This window comes from Sitophilus oryzae, unplaced genomic scaffold, assembly GCF_002938485.1.
Source record: "Sitophilus oryzae breed Bouriz unplaced genomic scaffold, Soryzae_2.0 scaffold_179_pilon_pilon, whole genome shotgun sequence".
NCBI lineage: Eukaryota > Metazoa > Arthropoda > Insecta > Coleoptera > Curculionidae > Sitophilus > Sitophilus oryzae.
In genome coordinates this window covers 10,440,095-10,461,094 of record NW_022146501.1, presented here as the reverse complement: position 1 = coordinate 10,461,094, position 21,000 = coordinate 10,440,095, and the positions used below count along the sequence as shown (strand labels likewise).

The following is a 21,000-nucleotide window of genomic DNA, read 5'->3' as shown; positions in this document are numbered from 1 at the left end:
AAAGCTAGAACAGAAATGGTATTTTTCACCCTTACTGTAATGTCCTTTTCATTTAATCACACTGTATATAAGTACACAAAACTCTTGTTATGTATGTATATTTCTTTTCCAGAGATATTAGCATATAAGAATAATTTTTATGTACACAGTTTTTTTTATTAATCTGTAATATAAGGAGTTCACAAAATAATTTTACATCAGTTAATATTTCTTGGCGTAGATTTCTTTTTGATTAATTTTGTTTGTAGTGTACAGAGTGTTCACTGTATATTTTATTCAATGTAGGTGTAAATATTGATTTTAGAAAAAAGTTTAAATTATCAAACTTTTAGGGTTTTTTCTTATAGACATCCATATAAACATTTTTTATTTTTAAAATCAGAAAAAACTTGTTTCTTCAACTGACGAATCAGATAAAAGGCATTATATTTAGGAAAATTCAGCTTACGTCAAAATTTGACAGTTCTGATTTTTTTCTGTTATTTAACAAAATATAATATTATTATAATTCAAATAAAACTTGAAAATTTCATAATTTAAGTATTTTTGTAAGATAAATATTTATGGAGATATCTTTTGACAAAAATATTCGTGAACACTCTCTGCATATAGTTGCTTTGACTTTATATGAATACAGTCTTTTCATTAATAATTGGTGATGTGAGATAACTCAGAGAAGTAGGTAAATATAGAGAAGTTCTAAAATATTTATAGATTTTGGAATTTTGTTTATATATTGCGCCGGTTTGTTGATGTTACAATTGACAACAAACCAATGTTGTCAGGACTGCTCTATGTTCACCTATTTCACTGAGTGAAATACTGTATCTATGCTATGCTCAATAAAGAATATAATATCGAAAAATCGTAAATAAAAAAATAGCAAAAAAAAGCAATTTACTTACGCTTTTGTAATAATCTTACAGTATGATATTAATATTTTATATAAAAAATTATTTTTTTAAAATTTGAAATATCATAATTAACTAAAGATTATTGCTTTAATACCAAACACTGAAAAAATATAAATATGAATATTATTAACGGAGAACTCTAACAATGGAAAATTAATGTAATTAAATGTAACAAAATTTTATACTGAGTGTCTCAAATTTAAGATATGACGAAATATTTGAGGGGTTGAGTTTCAAAACTCGTCTTATCCATTTTTGGTAATTTTGGGTAAAAGTATCTATAGTCTAGTCTAGTATTGGCAGCCCTGCACAATATTCAGCATCATTTTTGTGGCATAACTCATTCTATCCTGTATAATTTACATGTTAAAGTCGTGCATTTGTCCTAGACTAATTAAGTTGCTGTTCGTTTTTTGCGATTATTGAAAATTAACGAATATGGATAAAACTAGTTTTGGAACTCAGCCCCTCATTTCAAGTTTGAAACAAGCTGTATAAAATATTCTTATATTAAATATAGAGCTAATTCAGAGAGTTAATAGATGTATTCCAATTTAGAGAATCACCCTGTATAAAATAAAACATTAAGGTATTCGAGGAATGTTTAGAGTAATATATCACATTAATATAATAATTGTCAGTTATATATAGAGAGGATTGCTGGAGTTATTTTAATAGGTATAAATACATTAGTAAAATATTGATTAATAAAAATAATTTGAACAGTAATAATGTTTCTAAAAAATACAAAAATTATTCGAATTAACAAATAAAAGATTAAAGATTGTATAATCGAAAAAAAAACAGCGTCACAGTGGCCTATAAAATGACAATTAATAATATTTCTTTCTAACCGAAGTCTTATTTTCATTAAAAATTGACATAAAAAATTTAAAAAGTTTAGAAAATAATTAAAAGTTTCTGGGCACAGATCTATTTTCCATTTTTTTAAAATAAATTTACGCATGGCAACGACATGTATACCTTACCGGCATTATCATTGATTGTCATTTCAAAGACCGCCGTTTTTAAAGAAGATAAACGAGAAAATAATATTTTTAATAACAAAAAAATTCCACAGCCTCAAAAATATGTTTTCTCTAGACTTGTAATACCGTTTTGGCTTAATTTGGCTATGTTGTTATTTCAGTTATTTATTGTGATAAACTACAAATATAGGAGATATTTCTACAATAGAGTATATATTTTTTTTAATTTAACTTTTAAAAATGAAATATTTTTTTCAGTTACTTTGATTAGTTACCTATTCATAAATGCACTCCATAAATCATAAATCTCCGTAAAAAGGAAAATACCATACTATCAATAAAACAGCATCAGAACTGGCTTGGAAATGACGATTGCTGTGAACTTGTGTCTAAATTTATATGTAGAATGTCAACGATCGTCATTTCCAAGTCAACTAGACGCCGTTTTTATCCGATCATACGGTATTTCATATACAGACTGTTTAAAGGTTTTAGAGATGCCCATTATTACTGTTAAGTAACTTTAAAAAATCTTTATATACTCGTAGAAATACCTCCTGAAATTTTCAAACCTAAATCCTTCCTACCCATCCACGCTGACGTACTCGTTTTCCGACAACAAAACCTCTAAATCCGACTGGACGGTATGTATGTTCGAGTCGATGTCCGCCGTTGCCAAATCTATCGTATCGTAAGGCGCAGGCGGCGCCGCGGCAACAGCGCCCGACTGTGCAGAAGAATTCGTCTTCGGCTGCGCAGTAGAAACTCTGTCGTTCGTAGTCTTAGGAACGTCGCTGCTCTGCACCAGTATTGCTGCGCGCGCAGTTGATTTCTTGGCCGGTTCTACCACGACGCTAGTTTTTTCCGGTTTGCGCAGTTTCAAGCTGAATTTGAAGGGAGGTTTGTACACTACTTGGACTCGAACCTTGTCCCTTTCGTTTGGAATGTTCGCTACGCTACGGGATTTACTTTTGTCTGGTCTAACTTGTGAACGGACTACAGTGGTTTTCTTGTGGGGACTTCTGGAACCTCCAGTGAGTCCAACAGGTGTGCTTTTAGATTTGGGAAGGTTGTACTGGTTCTTCAGCCAGTGATGGACTTTGCCCACTGGGTCGGTGGTTTCTGTGGTGATGGTAGTGTGGACTACAGGGGTGATGTTATCGTTCTTTCCATCAATGTCAGGCTGAATAGAACTGTAGTCGATGATTTCCTTTTTCTTCTTCTTTTTCGTTTTGGTGGGCAGTTTTTTCACTTTGCTGTAAAAAAAATATTATATGCAACAGTTATTATAAGTAGTACAAAAATACCCAACCATTCAAAAAGACACGGGCGATTTTTTCGCATATTAAATTTTGTGAATTTATGTCAAATTATACCAAGTGTTTTTCATAAGGAGCTCACCTCTATATCCTTTTTTATTTTTTAGTTAGTATATGATATAAATCGGGATTGTCACTTCCTGTTTCACCGGAAGTTACTACAACTTTTGATTTTTAAATGGTACACTGAGTACTTTATTGCTTTACTTGTTAGAAAATTACACTCTGAATAGAATAGCATATCGTCCCATTGCTGCCAAAAGTCACTAACTTACTTTTTATTACTTCCGAGAAAAATGCGTCTAAAGATGAATTGCATTGCATAAAAATGTTATAATTAGTAACTATTCAGTATTAAAATAAAACATAAATAGCCAGAAATCGTAGTTAATGACTTTTGTAATCGATTCTCCGCTTCAAAACATAGTTAGTGATTGAATTTGGTTGTTCGGAAAAATGTTAGTTAGTGACTTTTGGCAGCAATAGGACGATATCATATAACAACTTTTGACATATTCAATTAAAAAGAAATATCATTTTAAATTTTAATCCAGAGTGCCATGGCTGTGTTAAAACCACTATAGTAAACGCCACGAATGTTTGGGAGTGATTCATCGGTCGCTACCATGTGAACTAATCTGTTCAAGGTCGCATAAAACTTAATTCCAGTGCCGTGGTGTTTCAAGTCATATAATAATCAATATATAATCTATTGTAATTTGTTGTTTTAACTGTCAAAGTCTTGTCAAAACATATATTTGGTTATAAATATAAAATGGAATGCCCCATTGGCCGCACTGCAAGCACACCAATGGACTGACGCACAAAAACGAATCAATCAAAGAAACGCGATATAGTATCGTCTTTGTCAATCACGCTAACATTTTAGAATAAGTAGGAGGAACGCAGGCAGATGATTAGACCGAGCCTTTAAAAACTTACGTCTGCGGTAAAAATTTACGTTTTTAATGTAAAAAATGATAGCGCACGTGTCGATTCTAACTTCATCAAGCGATGAATCACTGCCAAACATTCGTGGCGTTTACTCTAATTTTTAATCAATGAGCCTTGAAAAAATAGATTGGATCATCTAATGTGTTGTGTCTAATCTTTTCGTGTCTTTTTTTGGCCAGTTAAAAGATGCCCAAATCGTATTTTTAATCATAACTCATTTTTTTTTCAAATGAAACAAGTATGGCTCATTAGCATATTTGGAAAAAGAATTTCTTAAAGGAATAATTTGGTACCAAATACTTGGTATATCGATTCAAATTATCGTTAAATTTAGTGTCGTGGCACTCTACAGTATGTCCCCGGATTGTTGAAACGCGTTTTGATTTTTAGGTCTTAAAAAAAATTAAACTATATTTTTATGTTTTTCTTAATTTTCTCTGTAACGGTATGGAAATTTGGAAAAGTATAAACTGGATTAACGATTTTTGAACAAGCAAAAATTCTTATGAAGAATGCATTTTTCTCAAAATACCAATAATAAAAAATGTTTCCTCTTGTAAAGACAATCCGGGGACATACTGTAGATTGAAATTTAAAATACTATTTTAAATCGAAAATGTCAACACTTGACATATGACATTTCATTCCGTTCAGTATGTCAATTCCTATCAAATAAAGTTAAAAAACACTGAGGGTACCATTTAAAAATAAAAAATTGTAGTAATTTCCGATGAAACAGGCTGGCAGTGACTGAAACTAATTGAATACGTCAATAAATCCCTGATTTATGTCATACTAACACACCAAATCTCGTTTATTTATCTGAAAAGATAAAAAAGTTGTAGAGTTGAGCCAGTTTTGAAAAACAACCGCTATATGTTTAGGATAGAATTTTATTGAAACCAATTTTTTTAATTTGATCATTGGACTATTTTTTTAATAACTTTTGTTAAGCTTCATTCAGAACCTCGCAATTAGTGGTTTTAATTACACATTTTAGTTTACGATCATTCACAGTGTTTAAAAAACACAATTAAAATTAATAGAATATCCTAACAACAGCTTGTGTTAGTCAGTTGTATTCGTAGAGAAAGCCTAATATTTAGCTCATAAATCAATCAACTTTTAATTTCTAACTACAATTTCTCTTGACGGAAGATAATTAAAGGCCAAAATGACATTTTTCGCAAATTTTGAGGTATAATTAGTGGTAAAGTTAAAAGTTTCATAACTTTTTCTACTAATTGAAAATGTCTACAACTAATTTTGACGTTCTGAATACTTACATTGAAATTAAAGGAACAAACTTATAGGCTAATTATTGAAACTACTAATTGCGAAGTTGTGAATGAAGCTTTATCTTGTTTAGATATGAGAATCTATGGAATCCGTAATGATATTGATAATATTACCACAGATAATCTGTATATTATAAACTTTGTTTTTTCTTTATTGTTTTTCGTGGTTCCAATTTTCGGAATCGGGCACTAGTTATGTTACTAGTTTGCGCACATAGCACGCCCACTTATGGCCTGTAAAATTGTGCACAGCGCCTGACCGGCACAGTTATTAGAGAGATATCGGAAAACCGAATAGCGTCATGTAGTATTTACGCGTACCTTATCATGGTTACGATATGCGCGAGTCAATTTTTAACGCAACACCCGCCAATAACGTTACCGCCTGACGTAATTTGCGGATCCATTACACCATGCGCTATTTCTAAATATCGTTTAAAAATTGCTTAAATGGGCATATGCGGGTATTTGACAACCGGGGCCGGCCGGTGAGATCTTTTATTTTAGGTTATGTTTGAATTATTTTGAATTATTACTTTAATTTTATTAGGTAATTTGATATTTAAGTAGCTGGGATTAGTTTTAATTAAATAAATATGGCCCAAAATATGGATTCCACCTCTTCCAATATTAAAGAACCTATAAAGAGGCTTAGGCAGACGTTGAACAATAAAGCATTGGAAATAAGCACTTTAGCCCTTTAGTTTTAAAATACCTAGTAAACAAAACAATTTCAAAGTTTAAATTCTTTCCGATCCGATAACTATAAGTGAAGAGAGTTAATACCACCTCACGTAAAGGAAATAACACCTGGCCTTATTAACGTCCATGCACGCTATTCGGTTTAGCGATATCTCTCTATTACGCTGTTTATTGTTATTTTACGCGAGTTTATTTTTGCGCACATGAAATTTTACTCGTTTGCACATCGTCATAAAAAACAATTTTGGTACCACGAATTAGGGACAAGATTTTTATCTGTATACTTATAGGATACCTAATCTGTGATATTACTAACCTGTGAGGCACTTCTAAAACATCTTTCTTCCTTCCATTCTCTTCTATTCCTACCACCGCACTCATCCTCTTCTTTTTCCTAGGGGAACTCTTCTTCGGACTGTTCAAATTGTTATTCGTCGATACGTTTTCTTTGTTATTGTTATTTACATTGGCTACTGCATTGGTTTTATTGCTTCCAATAATGTTTTTGCTATTTTTTGTAGTACCCGCTTTTCTTTTCTTCTTGATTTTGCCGTCTCTAACTCGTTTTTTGAAGGGTACCTTGGACCTGACCCCTTGATGGACTATCATGCCTTCTTGGTTATCTGGTAATCGTACAGCTTCAGTGGTTTGTTTGTGCATGATTGTAACGGATTTCAATTTGAAATTGGGTTTCTTGCCTAGGTATTTTGTACTAAGAATCTGAAAATTGATCAAAATTATTTTTTATATAGGTACCAGACAATATGAGTTAGAAATACAAGGCTCTAGCTGGCACTATCCATAATATACCGAAAAGTCTAAATGTAAACTTTACTGCATAGGTATTATACAAGGTGTTTCCTAAATAAGTTACTAAATAAAATAAAAACCCCTGTATATAAAGACGTTTCTCAAGTCAAAATAACTAAGATATAAATATTTAGACTTATTTAAGAAACATCCTGTATTGTGTCCCAATAACGAATCTTTATTTAATAATGAATTGTGTAGAAAATGGATTAAGGTAACAGGTGTTATACATGATTCTAAAAAAGTCTATATGCATGGATTTTACTCTGTTATGCTTATTCTACAACCTTATGTAATAGTCTTAATGCTTTTTTGGAAAATTATTCTAGCAGATTACATTTATTTTTTATTAAATTATTTTCAACTTACGACTATTATACTGTCTTATAATAATTATTATTTTAACCTAAGACAAAAAATAATATATTAAAATATATTCTTTAAATAAAGTTTCAAAAACATTCTATCATAATTTTATTTTTTTCTTAGTAACTACGAAGATTATAATAGGATTTTTTTACAAGTTAAGAATGTCAACTAGTTAAATTATATTTCTAAAATATTTAATTCGAAGCTATAGAAATATAATAAAATGTTAGGTAAAAAGATCTACTTGGTAAGCTACTTGCTCTTTGTATACTGGAAAGAAGTTGGTAACCGAAATAAAACTTTTTAACTACACCAACTTAATATAGTTCGAGACAACTGTGGAAATAATCATAATTTTGTCATAATTTCTGTGTACATGAATGTCATTTCTTTTATGTTTTATTCTAATCTTGCAAAAGTGTTGTGTTTTTGTTTTCAAAAACTTAATAATATTAAAATTATCTACTTACCAATAATGCAATAACAGCAGACAGTATGAACCCAACAACATACCAATACTCAATGATCCATTTTTTGAAACTTGCTATGCTTTCTTCACTCAGCAGTAATTTTCTTAAGGTAGCCAAGGGTCCAGAAGGATCAACTTCTCTGCACATTTGAAACACATCACAGTAACCAGAATAATCGTTACATGGTGTTCCTGGAATAATATGATGCTACTACTTAAATTCACTGATAAAAAGCCTCGAAAAATAACTTTTAATTATACTTCAAGACTTTCAAAGAAAATTTATATAAGAAAAACTATAACCTCTTACCAGGTTTAGAATACATATCAGGAACATCGTAGGGCATATCGTTCCAATCAAAACTTGACAAGCAGGGCTGATTGTCGCCAGGCAGCTTGCAACATAGTTCGCAAGCTTTCGTTTTTAAGTCACCTTTTTGCGGTATGCACTGGCAAGATTCCAAACCGTAAGCAAGGCAAATTGAACCAGTACATTCCTGAAAATCGTAAGAATAATACTAATTAACAGGAGAAAATACTATGTTTCAATGCAGGACGAAGAAAGAAATAGTTATACAAAACGCAATTCAATTGCATTTTTTCATAGAGAAACTGTTTACATTTTTTTCACTCCATTATTCAATAAGGCATTTCTAACTCTAACAGCTATTTATTTTGATGAATTTTCTATCTATAATTCATAACTTGCTCAATCTTCGGCTCAAAATACAGCGAAATAAAACACTAATTCACCACATATATCAGCAGATGATTAAAACTAAATTAAAAATTCTAATCATCTGCTGATGTAGCTAACATGATTAGAGAAACGCACGTCCAGTGTTTAAAAGTAAAATGTTTTGGTTTAGTGTGGTGTGAACTAGTGTTTTATTTTTCTCTTTTAACACCCAGATTCTTTAAACGCAAAGGTTCCAACCCTCAACTGTAATGCTCAAAATACATTTGTATAAATCACTATTTATTACTTACCCCCATAAAACAGACGAATTCTTTATTGCAGATGGTCTTGTTGGGTTTGTTAATTGACGGAGGACATTGAGGTTCTCTTCCATTGCAGAAGCTTTCGTCACGGCAACCGTTGTCATCTCTGCATTTGTCGCCGAATTTGACTTGACAATCCGACGTACAGCAAGGACCCTACAATTGAAGGTAAGGTATCAATAATAATAGACAGTTAAAGCACACGGCACAAACTGTATACGTATCTTTTGAGACCTAACGCAAAAAACTTACGTTAGGGCTGTAGTTTCATTGTCGTATAAACAGAAGATTTACGCAAATATTTTGAGGTAAATAATGTAACGTTACTATTGCATTTCTATACTTATTTTGTGGAATACTTTTAATAGATTTAAAAACTGGAAAATTAAATTTTTATTACATTGATTCCATATTTAATTTATGAAAGTAATATCAAAGAATAAAAATATAATTATGATATTATAGGAAGTAGCCTTAAGAGAAGCTTTTTATGGCTTTTTTGTTCATAGGATATATTTACTTACTAGTTTAATCAAATATCACTAGTGCAATTAGAGTAACAGGTAATCACCACTAGTAGTGCAGTATTATTGCGTAATTTTGTTGTTTAAATTAGTTAGGCATCACGACGACAGGGTATTTTATTCTTGAAAAATGGATTTGGACAGATACTATAAGTTTTCATTACCAAATTAAAATTCATAACTTCATAAATTCGAGAGTACTCTTACTTTATATATGACTGTCGTAATAAAGTTTAACAAAATTTAAAAAAATGAGCTACAAAATAGAAGAAATACATTTTTGAGATACGCTAACTAGAAAGGTATTGGTATATTGCTTAAGCATTTACTTACTTGTGAGGGACTACAAAGGCTTCTGGGTGTTAGTCTACAGGGAGGTTCGTCTACTGGAGGATACCTCCTCATGGGGAAGCAGCACTGGTCTCTGCAATCCTCCTCCCAACCACAGTCGCATTCTTCACCTTCTTCTACGACACCGTTGCCACATATCGCTTCTTTAGGTTCTATAAATCACGAAAAATAAACATTAAGTTATTAAGTAAAAGGTCCATCATACATTTATGAATTATGACAGATAATATAATTATGAACTTCCATTCTACTATAAAATCGTATTTTTACTTTCTGAAAGATTAGAGAATATAAATATTTAAATAAATCAAATTGTTTTGATGGAAAATATTTAGAGTTAATGTTTGTCCAACGAGCCACGGCAGATATCGATTTGTAGATTATTTATCCCTTTTTTGGACAAACTTTTGTCCAATAATAAGAAAAAAAATACTAACGTTTAACTAATATTTTGGTTTAAAATTATTAAAATGTAAAACCTTCAGAAACAACTCATACAAACGAATTAAAACATCTTCCAGTCTCTTTATTAAACATTTTCTTGTCTCATTTTTCCAGACTTTCTTCTTAATCCAGTTCAGAAAAAAAACTGGAATCTTATCCATTTTATCGGTCTATTCAACTGGAAGATTTCTAATTAAATTTTGATCCTGTTTCTAAGTTTACTTAATTTAAATGTTCTTTGTGATAAAGTTCGGTGAAATTTTCTCCAATTTGGTTTTTACCGCGGCGGCAAGTACCAGACGGAGGCGACGAAACAAAAAATAAAACAAAAGGGAAAAATTAAAATTACGACAAGAGGTGAATGGAATGAAATGGGAAATTTTAATTAAAACGATGTACCGGACGACCAAACTAAAATTAGAAGCCGGTTGTATTTCAGAAACAAAAATATCTCATTGTATACCGGGTGCGTCTCAAAAGTGGCTTTTTTTCAGATTAAACAACGAGATTTTGTATGTTAGCATGTGACATAAATTAGGATTGATTGACATATTCAATTGTTTTCGGTCACTTCCGGTTTCACCGGAAATGACTGCAACTTTTGATTTTTAAATCGCACCCTCGCTATTTTTTTACTTTATTCGGTAGAAAATGACACTCTGAATAGAATGACATATCACATGTCAACTTTCGACATTTTCGCATATGGTTTATTCGACACTGTAACATGCGCTTCATAACGACAATTTGATACAAGACACCAAGTGTGTGGTACCAAATTATTCGTAGAAAAAGCTTTTCCCAAATATGCGAATGAGCCATCCTTATTCCATTTGAAAAAATTGAGATATTATTAAAAATACGATTTGGGCATCTTTGAACTGGCCAGGACAAGATGCGAAAATCAGTAGACGATCAAAATCTATTTTTCCAAGGCATCTTGATTAAAATTAGTGTTTTTAACACAGCCATGACATTCTAGATTGAAATTTAAAATACGATTTTTGTAACCGAAAATGTCAAAAGTTGCCACATTATATGCCATTCTATTCAAAGTGTCATTTTCTATCGAATAAAGTAAAAAAATATCGAGGGCGTCATTTAAAAACCAAAAGTTGTAGTCATTTCCGGTGAAACAGGAAGTAACTGAAAGCAATTGAATACGTCAATCAGTCTTAATTTGTGTCATATACTAACATACCAAATCTCATTTTATTATCAAAAAAAAATAAAAAAGTTATAGCAGTGAACCACTCTTGAGAAACACCCGGTATATTATTGATCGTGGCCCTAGAAAATAATACCTTCTCTATAAATAAATAATATCAGAGAGAAAATTCAATTGCAGTTTACTATAAAATACTTCAATAGACCGCAAAATTACATTCGTACCAATATCGCAAATCGCAACTCCTAAAAATTCAAACTCGCAAATAGAAATCACGGTCCCAGTTTACAAAATCACAATCACAGCAAATCGCAATCGCAGTTTCCTATGAGAGCCAATCGCAGGTTGTGATTGCGATTTTAAAATCTCTGCGACTGAATCGCAGTTTGCGAGTTCTTGGCTCATTTCTATAGGAAACGCAGTTTTCTAAAAATATGGCTGATTTCATTCATTAAATATCCAGGGGCGTGCGGTGTTTTATAAAAATATATTAGGAATTTCTATAATATTATTTTATTTTAAGTGTAGCTACATTTAGTTGAGCGCTTTTCTAAATATACTATTTGTTATGCACTATTCAAGATAAAGGTATATAATACAATACAATAACACCGCCAATGGATATTTCAATACTAGTCAATATTTCCACGATTTCCAGGGTGGGACATAAAATTAGGTATAGCACTGGCTAATAAGAAAATGTTATGCGCAGGACTATCACCTGGCAACAAAACGTGCGAAAATATCCACCAATCAGATTAGTTGAATCGGGGTTGACATGATAAAATTTCTCAGCGTTACCGGCTTTCCCGAAACGGATAATATCTTTAGGAAATATTTACCTTTTAGAATAGGCTGAATGACAAAAAAAAACAGGTAAATAAATATACTTCTAACAACAAGAACTAATTTAAAATCCTTAGCATATATCATTATGTATGCTGAAATGAACTGAAAATCCATTACATTTATAATAGGGCAATATCTAGCAATTTTGTATTGTTAAACTTGACAACATCGATTTTTTTGCTCGCATTTCTTTCTCTGTTTTAGAACCATTTGGTGAATAATATACCGGGTGCGTCTCAAAAGTGGTTCACCCCTATAACTTTTTTATTTTTTCAGATATAAAAAAACAAATTTGGTATGTTAGTATATGACATAAATTAGGACTGATTGACTTATTCAATTGTTTTCGGTCACTTCTTATTTCACCGGAAATTACTACAACTTTTGATTTTTAAATTGCATCCTCGGTATTTTTTTTACTTAATTCGATAGAAAATATCAGTCCACAAAACATCCCCCTTTAGAACTTCGTCTGTCATGTTAACAAATGAAAGTAAATAATAAAGCGCCTCTCGTGTTTGTTCGCACTCAAAAAATTTCAATTAATACCTGTATATATTTATAATATATTTTTTAAGTTTTCATTTTTTTAATTGTAAAGTAATATATTACATTTAAATGGAATATTACATAACAATTATGTCAATTACAGGATTACAAGCTTGTTTTCCAAGATTTTTTAAATAAAACGAATTATAAAATTTCAATATATGTATATTTGTCGTTGGTATGAAAAAAGTAAAATATAAAATGGACAAACGCTTACTTACATTGCAATAAAACTTCCACTTTTAGTTTTGCAATCCAAACGCATTATTTCTATTTCACAAATAAAAATATCCGACAACACTAAAATCACTGAAACTTCCGCGGCTGACAACGAAAACTGAAAAATATAACGGCACTTTTTGTTTTGGACCTGCATATCAACATTACACGGTACCATTATGTTTTTGTTTTTGAAATAATATAAAATATCTAATTATAACTTGTAAATTTTAATATTTTAACATGATTTTAACTATTTCTGACAATAACTAACTTTTTGTTTTCAAGATGACATTTTAGACGGCAACTGACATATATGTCATAATATTTGAAACTTAAATATGTATGTATTATAATTTAAATTACTATAATGCAACTTTATACTAAGAAAACATTTATACATTCACAAAATACAACAAAGTCTAATAATATAGTTTGAAAACAATCAATATTGAATTAAAATTGAAAAAGTTAAGCGCGACCCCTTGTGTCAAAATTAGATGATTACATTTTCGCACTTTTTACACCATTTGATGACCAGTGGCGCCTCTAGTGTTTGTTCGGGCGGTTGGTCTTTTACTCCCGCTTATGGCCATTAAAGAAAAAGTTCTAAAGGGGGATGTTTTGTGTATCAATCTGAATAAAATGACATATCATATGTCAACTTTTGACATTTCCGCATATGGTTTATTTGAAATTATAACTTGCGGTTCGTAACGAAAATTTGACTCGAAATACCAAGGATGTGTTATCAAATTATTCATAAAAAAATGCTTTTTCCAAATATGCTAATGAGCCATCCTCGTTCCATTTGAAAAAAATTGAGATATGATTAAAAATATGATTTGAGCATTTTCTAACTGACCAGGATGACACTAAAAACATTAGACGATCCAATCTATTTTTCCAAGGCTCCTTGATTAAGAATTAGTGTTTTTAACATAGCCATGACACTCTAGATTGAAATTTAAAATACAATTTTTTTATTAAGCAAGAATGTCAAAAGTTGACATATGATATGTCATTCTATTTAGAATGACATTTTCTATTGAATAAAGTAAAAAATACCGAGGGTGCCATTTAAAAATCAAAAGTTGTAGTCATTTCCGGTGAAACAAGCAGTAACCAAAAAAATAGAATACGTCAATCAATCCTGATTTATGTCATATACTAACGTACCAAGTCTCGTTATTTTATCTGCAAAAATAAAACAGTTATAGTTATATTTGAGACCCACCCGGTATAGGCAGTTCTATTTAAAATAATAAAAATTGCTAGAAAATGGAAACTATTTTCGAAAGAAAATACACTTAGGACTATCCTTAATGAGATTAATCTAAAACATTTCAGTTTTGTATCCAATTTAAATCCCAAAATACTCTTAAGGATTTTGCAGGATTGTGTAAAATGCTCTATATCAACTTAAATTCATCAGGATTCAAAACTATCCGCCTAAGCATCTCCGTTAATTCATGATGAACAATGCCATTTTCCCTTTTATACTATGCCCGTTAATAAATTCGGTCCCATAATAGAAATACCTGTGAAGCAGCCTTTGGCGCTCCTGGCTTTGTAGTTGAGGACGGGGTTGATGCTTTTGAGGCTGCACGGGCTGAACTTGTTGTTGTTCTTCTTATCTCCCGACGTGGCGCGGGCGAACATGATGAAGTTGCCGTCTTCACCGCCAGGTGTGCATTGTTCGGGATCGTGCTAGAAGAGAATGGATCAAATATTGTGTTCCTTAAATAGAGGCTATACTTAGATTTATATAAAACCTTTACACAGGATATTATTACTATAATATTTTTACGTTTAGCACAAAAATGAAGGTTTACAATAATTATTTTAGTGCCGCCAAAACTAAAACAGATTTTAAGTATATTAAAACCCTTATTCTACCATTATTCTTACTTTTTTTGCGGTAGTTTTCGACAAATTGCAAATATAATAAAAAACGAAAATAAAACAATTTTAAAACGATTTATGAGGTTATTCTACAGGTTAAAAGCTAATTTTTTAGATTTTCTACGATAGTGGTCCCAAAAATCGGGGATTACATGATCAAAGTTACTTGGACGAAGCACAATTGGATAGCAAAAAAATGTCTATACCGATGTGGCAGATTCATCTCTCCAAAAAATCCTATATGTGTATTGCAAGAAAATCTACAAAATAAAATACTTATTTTTTGTAAACACTTCTGCGTTAACCCAAACCGAAACTACTTGTCAGAAATTAGGTTTACAGATATACAAATTTGCCTAACGAACAAAAAATGCTTAACGTTTCGGAAAGTTTATCTCTTTCCGTCGTCGGATGCAAAAAAAAATAAAGAAAAAAACTATTTAAGATATTTAAATTCAACTATTCGAGAACACTTTTGTTTTTTAAAAAAGATACGTCTACAAAAACCGTTGACGTTCTGTTAAAATGACATTATATCAAGTTAAACTTCAAAATTAACAATTACTACCTTATAACAATTAACTTAATAAGGTAAAACCAAAAAGCCCCAAACATTCTGTATGATTATTTTTAATGTTATGTTTATTTATGTTATGTTCTTTAACATCAAAGAAGCGATTGCCATACATTACTAACATGTACAAATGCATGAGCAATACATTTATTTTTATTAAATTGTATTAAAAAAGACTCTTTTATTGTTCTTTTAAAGGCTATCGCTTCTTTCATTATAATTTTGGCGTTATTAAAATTTATTCTGTGCCCTGTGTCCCATGAATGCTGACAAATCTTAGATTTGTGAAAATCTACCTTTCTTAAATAATCTTTATTGTTCTTTAATTTTAAGATGGTTTTACCTTATTAAGTAATTGTTATTAGGTAGTAATTGTGTTAATTTTGAAGTTTAACTTGGGGATATAATGTCATTTTAACAGAACGTCGCCTGTTTTTGTAGACGTATCTGTTTTAAAAAACTAAAGTGTTCTCGAATAGTTGAATTTAAATATATTAAATAGTTTTTTCCTTTATTCTTTGTATTTTTTTTGCTTCCGACGACGGAAACAGATAAACTTTCCGAAACGTTAAGCATTTTTTTATTCGTTAGGCAAATTTGTATATCTGTAAACCTAACTTCTGACAAGTATTTTCCGTTTGGGTTAACGCAGAAGTGTTTACAAAAAATAACTATTTTATTTTGTAGATTTTCTTGCAGTGGCGAAATACCCATATAGGATTTTTTGGAGACAATTGGATGCTGCCATATAACTGTACTTATAATAATGCTGCGCGCTTCTCACTTGATCGCTGCTTGTATAGTATTGACTTTTTAATAAAAGTCTAGTTGGAAAGCGTTTTAACATCAAAGTTGCATCAAAGTAAGTAGGCTGGCTTCTGATTTACTTGGATGTTACGAAGCCATCCAACTCTACTTTGATACATACAACTCACATCTGATACCATCTAAACAGCATAAAAGTACACTTTGACCTTGTCAGATTTTAGGCCAGGCTTTAGGATATTCCCGTTTCTACTTAGACTAGAGACTTGCTACTTGGCTGTGCTGATAATGTACCTTGATACTCATATTACATCCAAGATTTTTAAAACCCATTAACAGGTCTAGAACTAATTCCTCGTAATTTCCAGCCTTCTTATTTTAAAGAAAATTTTCACAATGGCAAAAAATAAAATAATATGATAAAAAAATTTCCAATTTTGACAATTAAACTGACACTTTTCATAATCCTTTGACGTTTTGAAATATGTTTCTTTTCGTAACTCTAATTACGAAAAAAAAACAAAAAAGAATCAATTTTAGGTAATTTTTTTAGTTAATATAAGTTAATATCTCTTTTTTTTGTAAGGCATAGCTTCAGGAATGAAAGTTTACAACACAGTTACCATTAAATACCGTGCTGGCAACTGTTACTTTTGGGTCGGTATTTACATATGTGGAAAGGGATTAAGAGATTTTACTAAGTCGGAGTGAGAGAAATGTGACAGTGTGCTTTTACGGCGTTGTCACATTTCTCCGATACGCCGTCCCTAATCAAGTAAAGTAAATCACGATCGCAAACCGCTTATTTTTAAAATACTTTTTTTTTTCGAAAAGATATGAGATATTAAATATGTTTCTGAGCATCTGAAATGGAATTATAAGGATATCGTTATGGGGTCCATTTTTTTAGAACGAGAAAATGTCAGTAATCGCGATAATATAAAAACTCAACTTTTTAACTCATAACACGCCATAACCCAAGAACCACTTTAGATATTGAAACTTTTTTTTATTTTGAAGATCGGATCTTTTACAAGCTGTTTAAATAAGAAAGATTCGATAGGCTTATTTTTTTCATTCAAAAATGTTAAGAAACCCATCCATTTTTTTAGTGCATAGCAATTTTCAGCAATCGTGTATCTTTTTTATTTATAAAAATTTTCAGATACTGTATGCGAAGAAAATATAGCAGAAATATTAAGAAAGCTTTTAAAAAAACTACAATCAATTAATTTCTGTTGAATTTCGAGATATCCATTTTTGAATTCAGTGTTCTAATAGCGCGACCACTGTCGAACACCAACTCAATTCCACTTATTTTTGCCAAAAATCCAAGTGTTTCTAACTTGCACTTAAAAATTTTCAAGCTATAGGGAAAATTACAACGGCTCGTTAATAAATAATAAATAAAGTATCACGAGACGTAATAGTAATTCACGATTTAGAAGCTGAACGCATGACGTACACCTTCCCCTAGAATTTTTAGTACTGAAAGAGGTACTGATTGGGTCGAACGGTCGACCGCGACAAATCTGCTATATCCCCTTCCACGTCTCTTAGCAATGTGCACAGTTTCTCGGTTTATTTCATACGTTTGGCAACGTGTTTACTGTTCTCTCTTTGTTCAGTAGGTACATTATAAACGGATTGTACTCTTCTTACTTACGGAAATCTCGACCCAAAACTAACCTTTGCCAGCCCTTAGAACATAACTATTTTTAGTAAATATCTATAGTTATGAACCTCCACACAATTTCACTGTTTTTACTCTTCTACATGACTTCTTGGGGATTAGTTAGCCAAATTATAACATGGATATACCAGCTCCAAAAAGAAATGTTTTTTGTAGACCTGTATAATTTATTTCCCAATATCGATATTATAATAAATATCTCCTATTTCCACAACCTATTATCTAACCCGATAGATATATTATACAAGAACATGGAAAATTCTTAGAGAAAAAAGAAATAAAATATTGACGAAGGGGCGTCCGACTTAGAACTAAGTCATTTGCTCCGATATTCGGACTTTTCTCATAAAATAAATTATTCATATAGCCACGGACCGGGATGTATTATTCATACGGTTCAATTTATTTGAGGGCGTGAAAATTATATGTGTCAACGTCACCTCGGCTTTTCATACCGTCGCGTCGCGTCGCCGAGAGGAAAATACAGCTAGAAAATTGAAAACGGGCGCTGAAAGGTCAATTTTCCTCCGAACTAATAACTTTCCCGTTTTTAATTTTAGGAAAATTAGAGGGAGAGTACTTTTTACACGATAAAATGTGTTCGGTGTTTTAAAAAAAGACATATTTGTATAGAATAAAACGAAAAAACCACAGCATAAATTGTATCATAATATTACGGTTTATGATAGACCAATACTTACTGAAAAAAAAACACGTATTCGATAATACAGATATAATCCGCATTATATTGAATGTTATTTATTTATTAGCTGATCCGGTTAACTTTGTACCATTAAGGGTAAAAGTAGTAATATAACAGCTGGTTTTATACAGACCTTTTTGTTTCCTGAATCTACAACCCATTGCTCACGGGTAAACAACACCGTCACATAGTATTAGTTGTTATCATAATATGGCAGACCGGACCACCGTAGTAACATAGGCAGAACCGGACGAATTAGCGTATACCCGTCCGCCGGATAAAAAGTAGGCGAAAAAATGCGATAAAATAAAAATAGCCTACTTTTAGATCTTATGTGATAAGAATGTTTCTGTTCTACTGTAGATATGTGATAAGAATGTTTCATAATTTGTATTTATTCGTGTTTTAATAGCCAAAACGAATACATAGATTCTCGCGACAGTTCTCGTGTAAAATTTATTTTTAAGTAAAATAATGGATGTTAACGAAGTTCGTGAGAAAATTCAAATTATAAAATGGTATTTCCAAAATAGGTCTTATCGGGATATACAAACAATTTTTCCACAAACTTTTGTAAACAGGGCAATTCTATCTTTACCTACTATATCAAGAGTTATTAATAATTTTGAAACACATGGGTGCGTGTCCCCACAAAAACACAAGAAGCCTGATGTGTTGATTAATGAAGAACAGGAGTTAAAGCAAGTGTTTAACCGTTTAATTAGTGGATATGGAACTATTTTGTGGCCCGCTAGATCACCAGATCTTTCTCCCAATGATTTCTTTTTGTGGAGTTTTGTAAAACCCAAAGCGTATGGTCATAATAGGGCTAATAATCTGGATGAGCTTCAAGTAAACATACGAGAGGCTTTCCAAACTATTAGCCCTAATATGTTAGCCAATGTCAGACGGGGATTTTACGACCGCCTAGGCTTCTGTCTAGCACAAGAAGGTGGTCTTTTTCAACACTTGTTATAACTTTTTTTTATTTAGAGTAATATTTTTTTGGGGGGTTTAGAGAATTTATTTATTTTTAGTTTTGGCTTGTAAACACACTCAAATAATAAAGATTTAAATATTTTTATTTTAAATTAGTGATGGGTTGTTATTTAAGTATCTGTTATTTTATAACAATTATTTAGAAATAACGCAACCGTTACTGCTTTTAAAAAATAACAGATATAAAATAACGACACGCAGAGATCGAGTGTTCGTGAAACGAAGTCGGCGCTTTGCACCGCCACGAAATTCGATGCTGCTCGAAGCAATTCCAAAAAACAACTAGTATGGATGGAAAACCTATTATTTCGACAACCATCGATACAGGCGGCGAGATACAACGGACAACGGAGTGGGGTATGCGCTACGGCGCGGCGCGTCGTGTTGGGCTGACAACAGCTTAAAAATAATAGGATATAAAATAGCTTTTTGAAACAGTTGCGGGCATAACGCCTGACTGTCGAGATAACAGGAGTGGGAAAGGAGCGCTGCTGCATCGGTCGATTGTCGATGGAGGCTCGCAACGGGTTGGAGAATAACGCATCAGTTGTTTTAGCTATGTTGTTTTTTTACCTGTTACGAGCATAACAGAACGGCGTTCGAGATAATCGGAGGTTTGAAACAGGTTGGAGAATAACGCATCAGTTGTTTTAGATACATATGGGTGTAGAGGTGCGATAAGAAGGGATTTTTCGAAACTCAAATTCTAAGGGGGTGAAACCACCCTCAAATATTAGAATATTTTTTATTTAAAAACTGGTGAGTTTTTCGAAAAAACTCTTAAACACGTATATTTTATTTTGTTGTTTTACATATTTTGAGATTTTTACAAAATATATACAGGGTGTTCCATAAAATATGACCACTGAGTAATCACTATTCTGCTTAAACTGCTTGACGTTTAAAGCTGATTTTTTGGTAAACGGATTGACTGTGGGGTGTAGAGGTGCGATAAGGAGGGGTTTCTCAATCTCAAATTCCAAGAGGGTGAAAACGCCCCTCAAATATTACAATATTTATTATTTAAAAAACGGTTAGTCTTTCGGAAAAACGATTGACACGCATAATTTATTTTTTTTATACATATTTTGAAATTTTTTTAAAAACAATACAGGGTGTTCCAAAAGTTGAGTAATTGATTAACCACGATTCTGCTTAAACTGCTCGACGTTTAAAGCATATTTTTGGCAAATGTGAGAAAATTTTATCCAGTTTGTATGTTAATGGAAATTCTTGCTTTGCTTTATCATCACCATTACAAATTAATAATTCGATGCGAACGAAGTCGCGGGTACAACTTAACAAGTATAGCTAGAGACGTGAGAAATATAAAATAAGAGACGCCCCCCCGATGCGCAGTGGACATCCCACAAATTTGCTTCAATCAGATTTTTCGTAGCGTAACTGCATCTCTTCCGCCGAATGCGTTCT

The 21,000-nt window shown here is 31.7% G+C and overlaps 1 protein-coding gene across 1 annotated transcript in view; it reads right to left on the bottom strand.

The window, feature by feature from the left end:
• Positions 1 to 264: 264 nt before the first annotated feature.
• The window catches only part of LOC115882775 (disintegrin and metalloproteinase domain-containing protein 10-like), a gene marked incomplete in the record, with an annotated part of 294,844 nt that continues 274,108 nt past the window's right edge, over positions 265 to 21,000 (bottom strand). Inside the window, 7 exon segments of the mRNA XM_030901016.1 lie at positions 265 to 3,159; positions 6,493 to 6,896; positions 7,826 to 8,016; positions 8,135 to 8,321; positions 8,815 to 8,982; positions 9,684 to 9,853; positions 14,472 to 14,640. Coding sequence (XP_030756876.1) covers positions 2,487 to 3,159; positions 6,493 to 6,896; positions 7,826 to 8,016; positions 8,135 to 8,321; positions 8,815 to 8,982; positions 9,684 to 9,853; positions 14,472 to 14,640 — 1,962 coding nt within the window.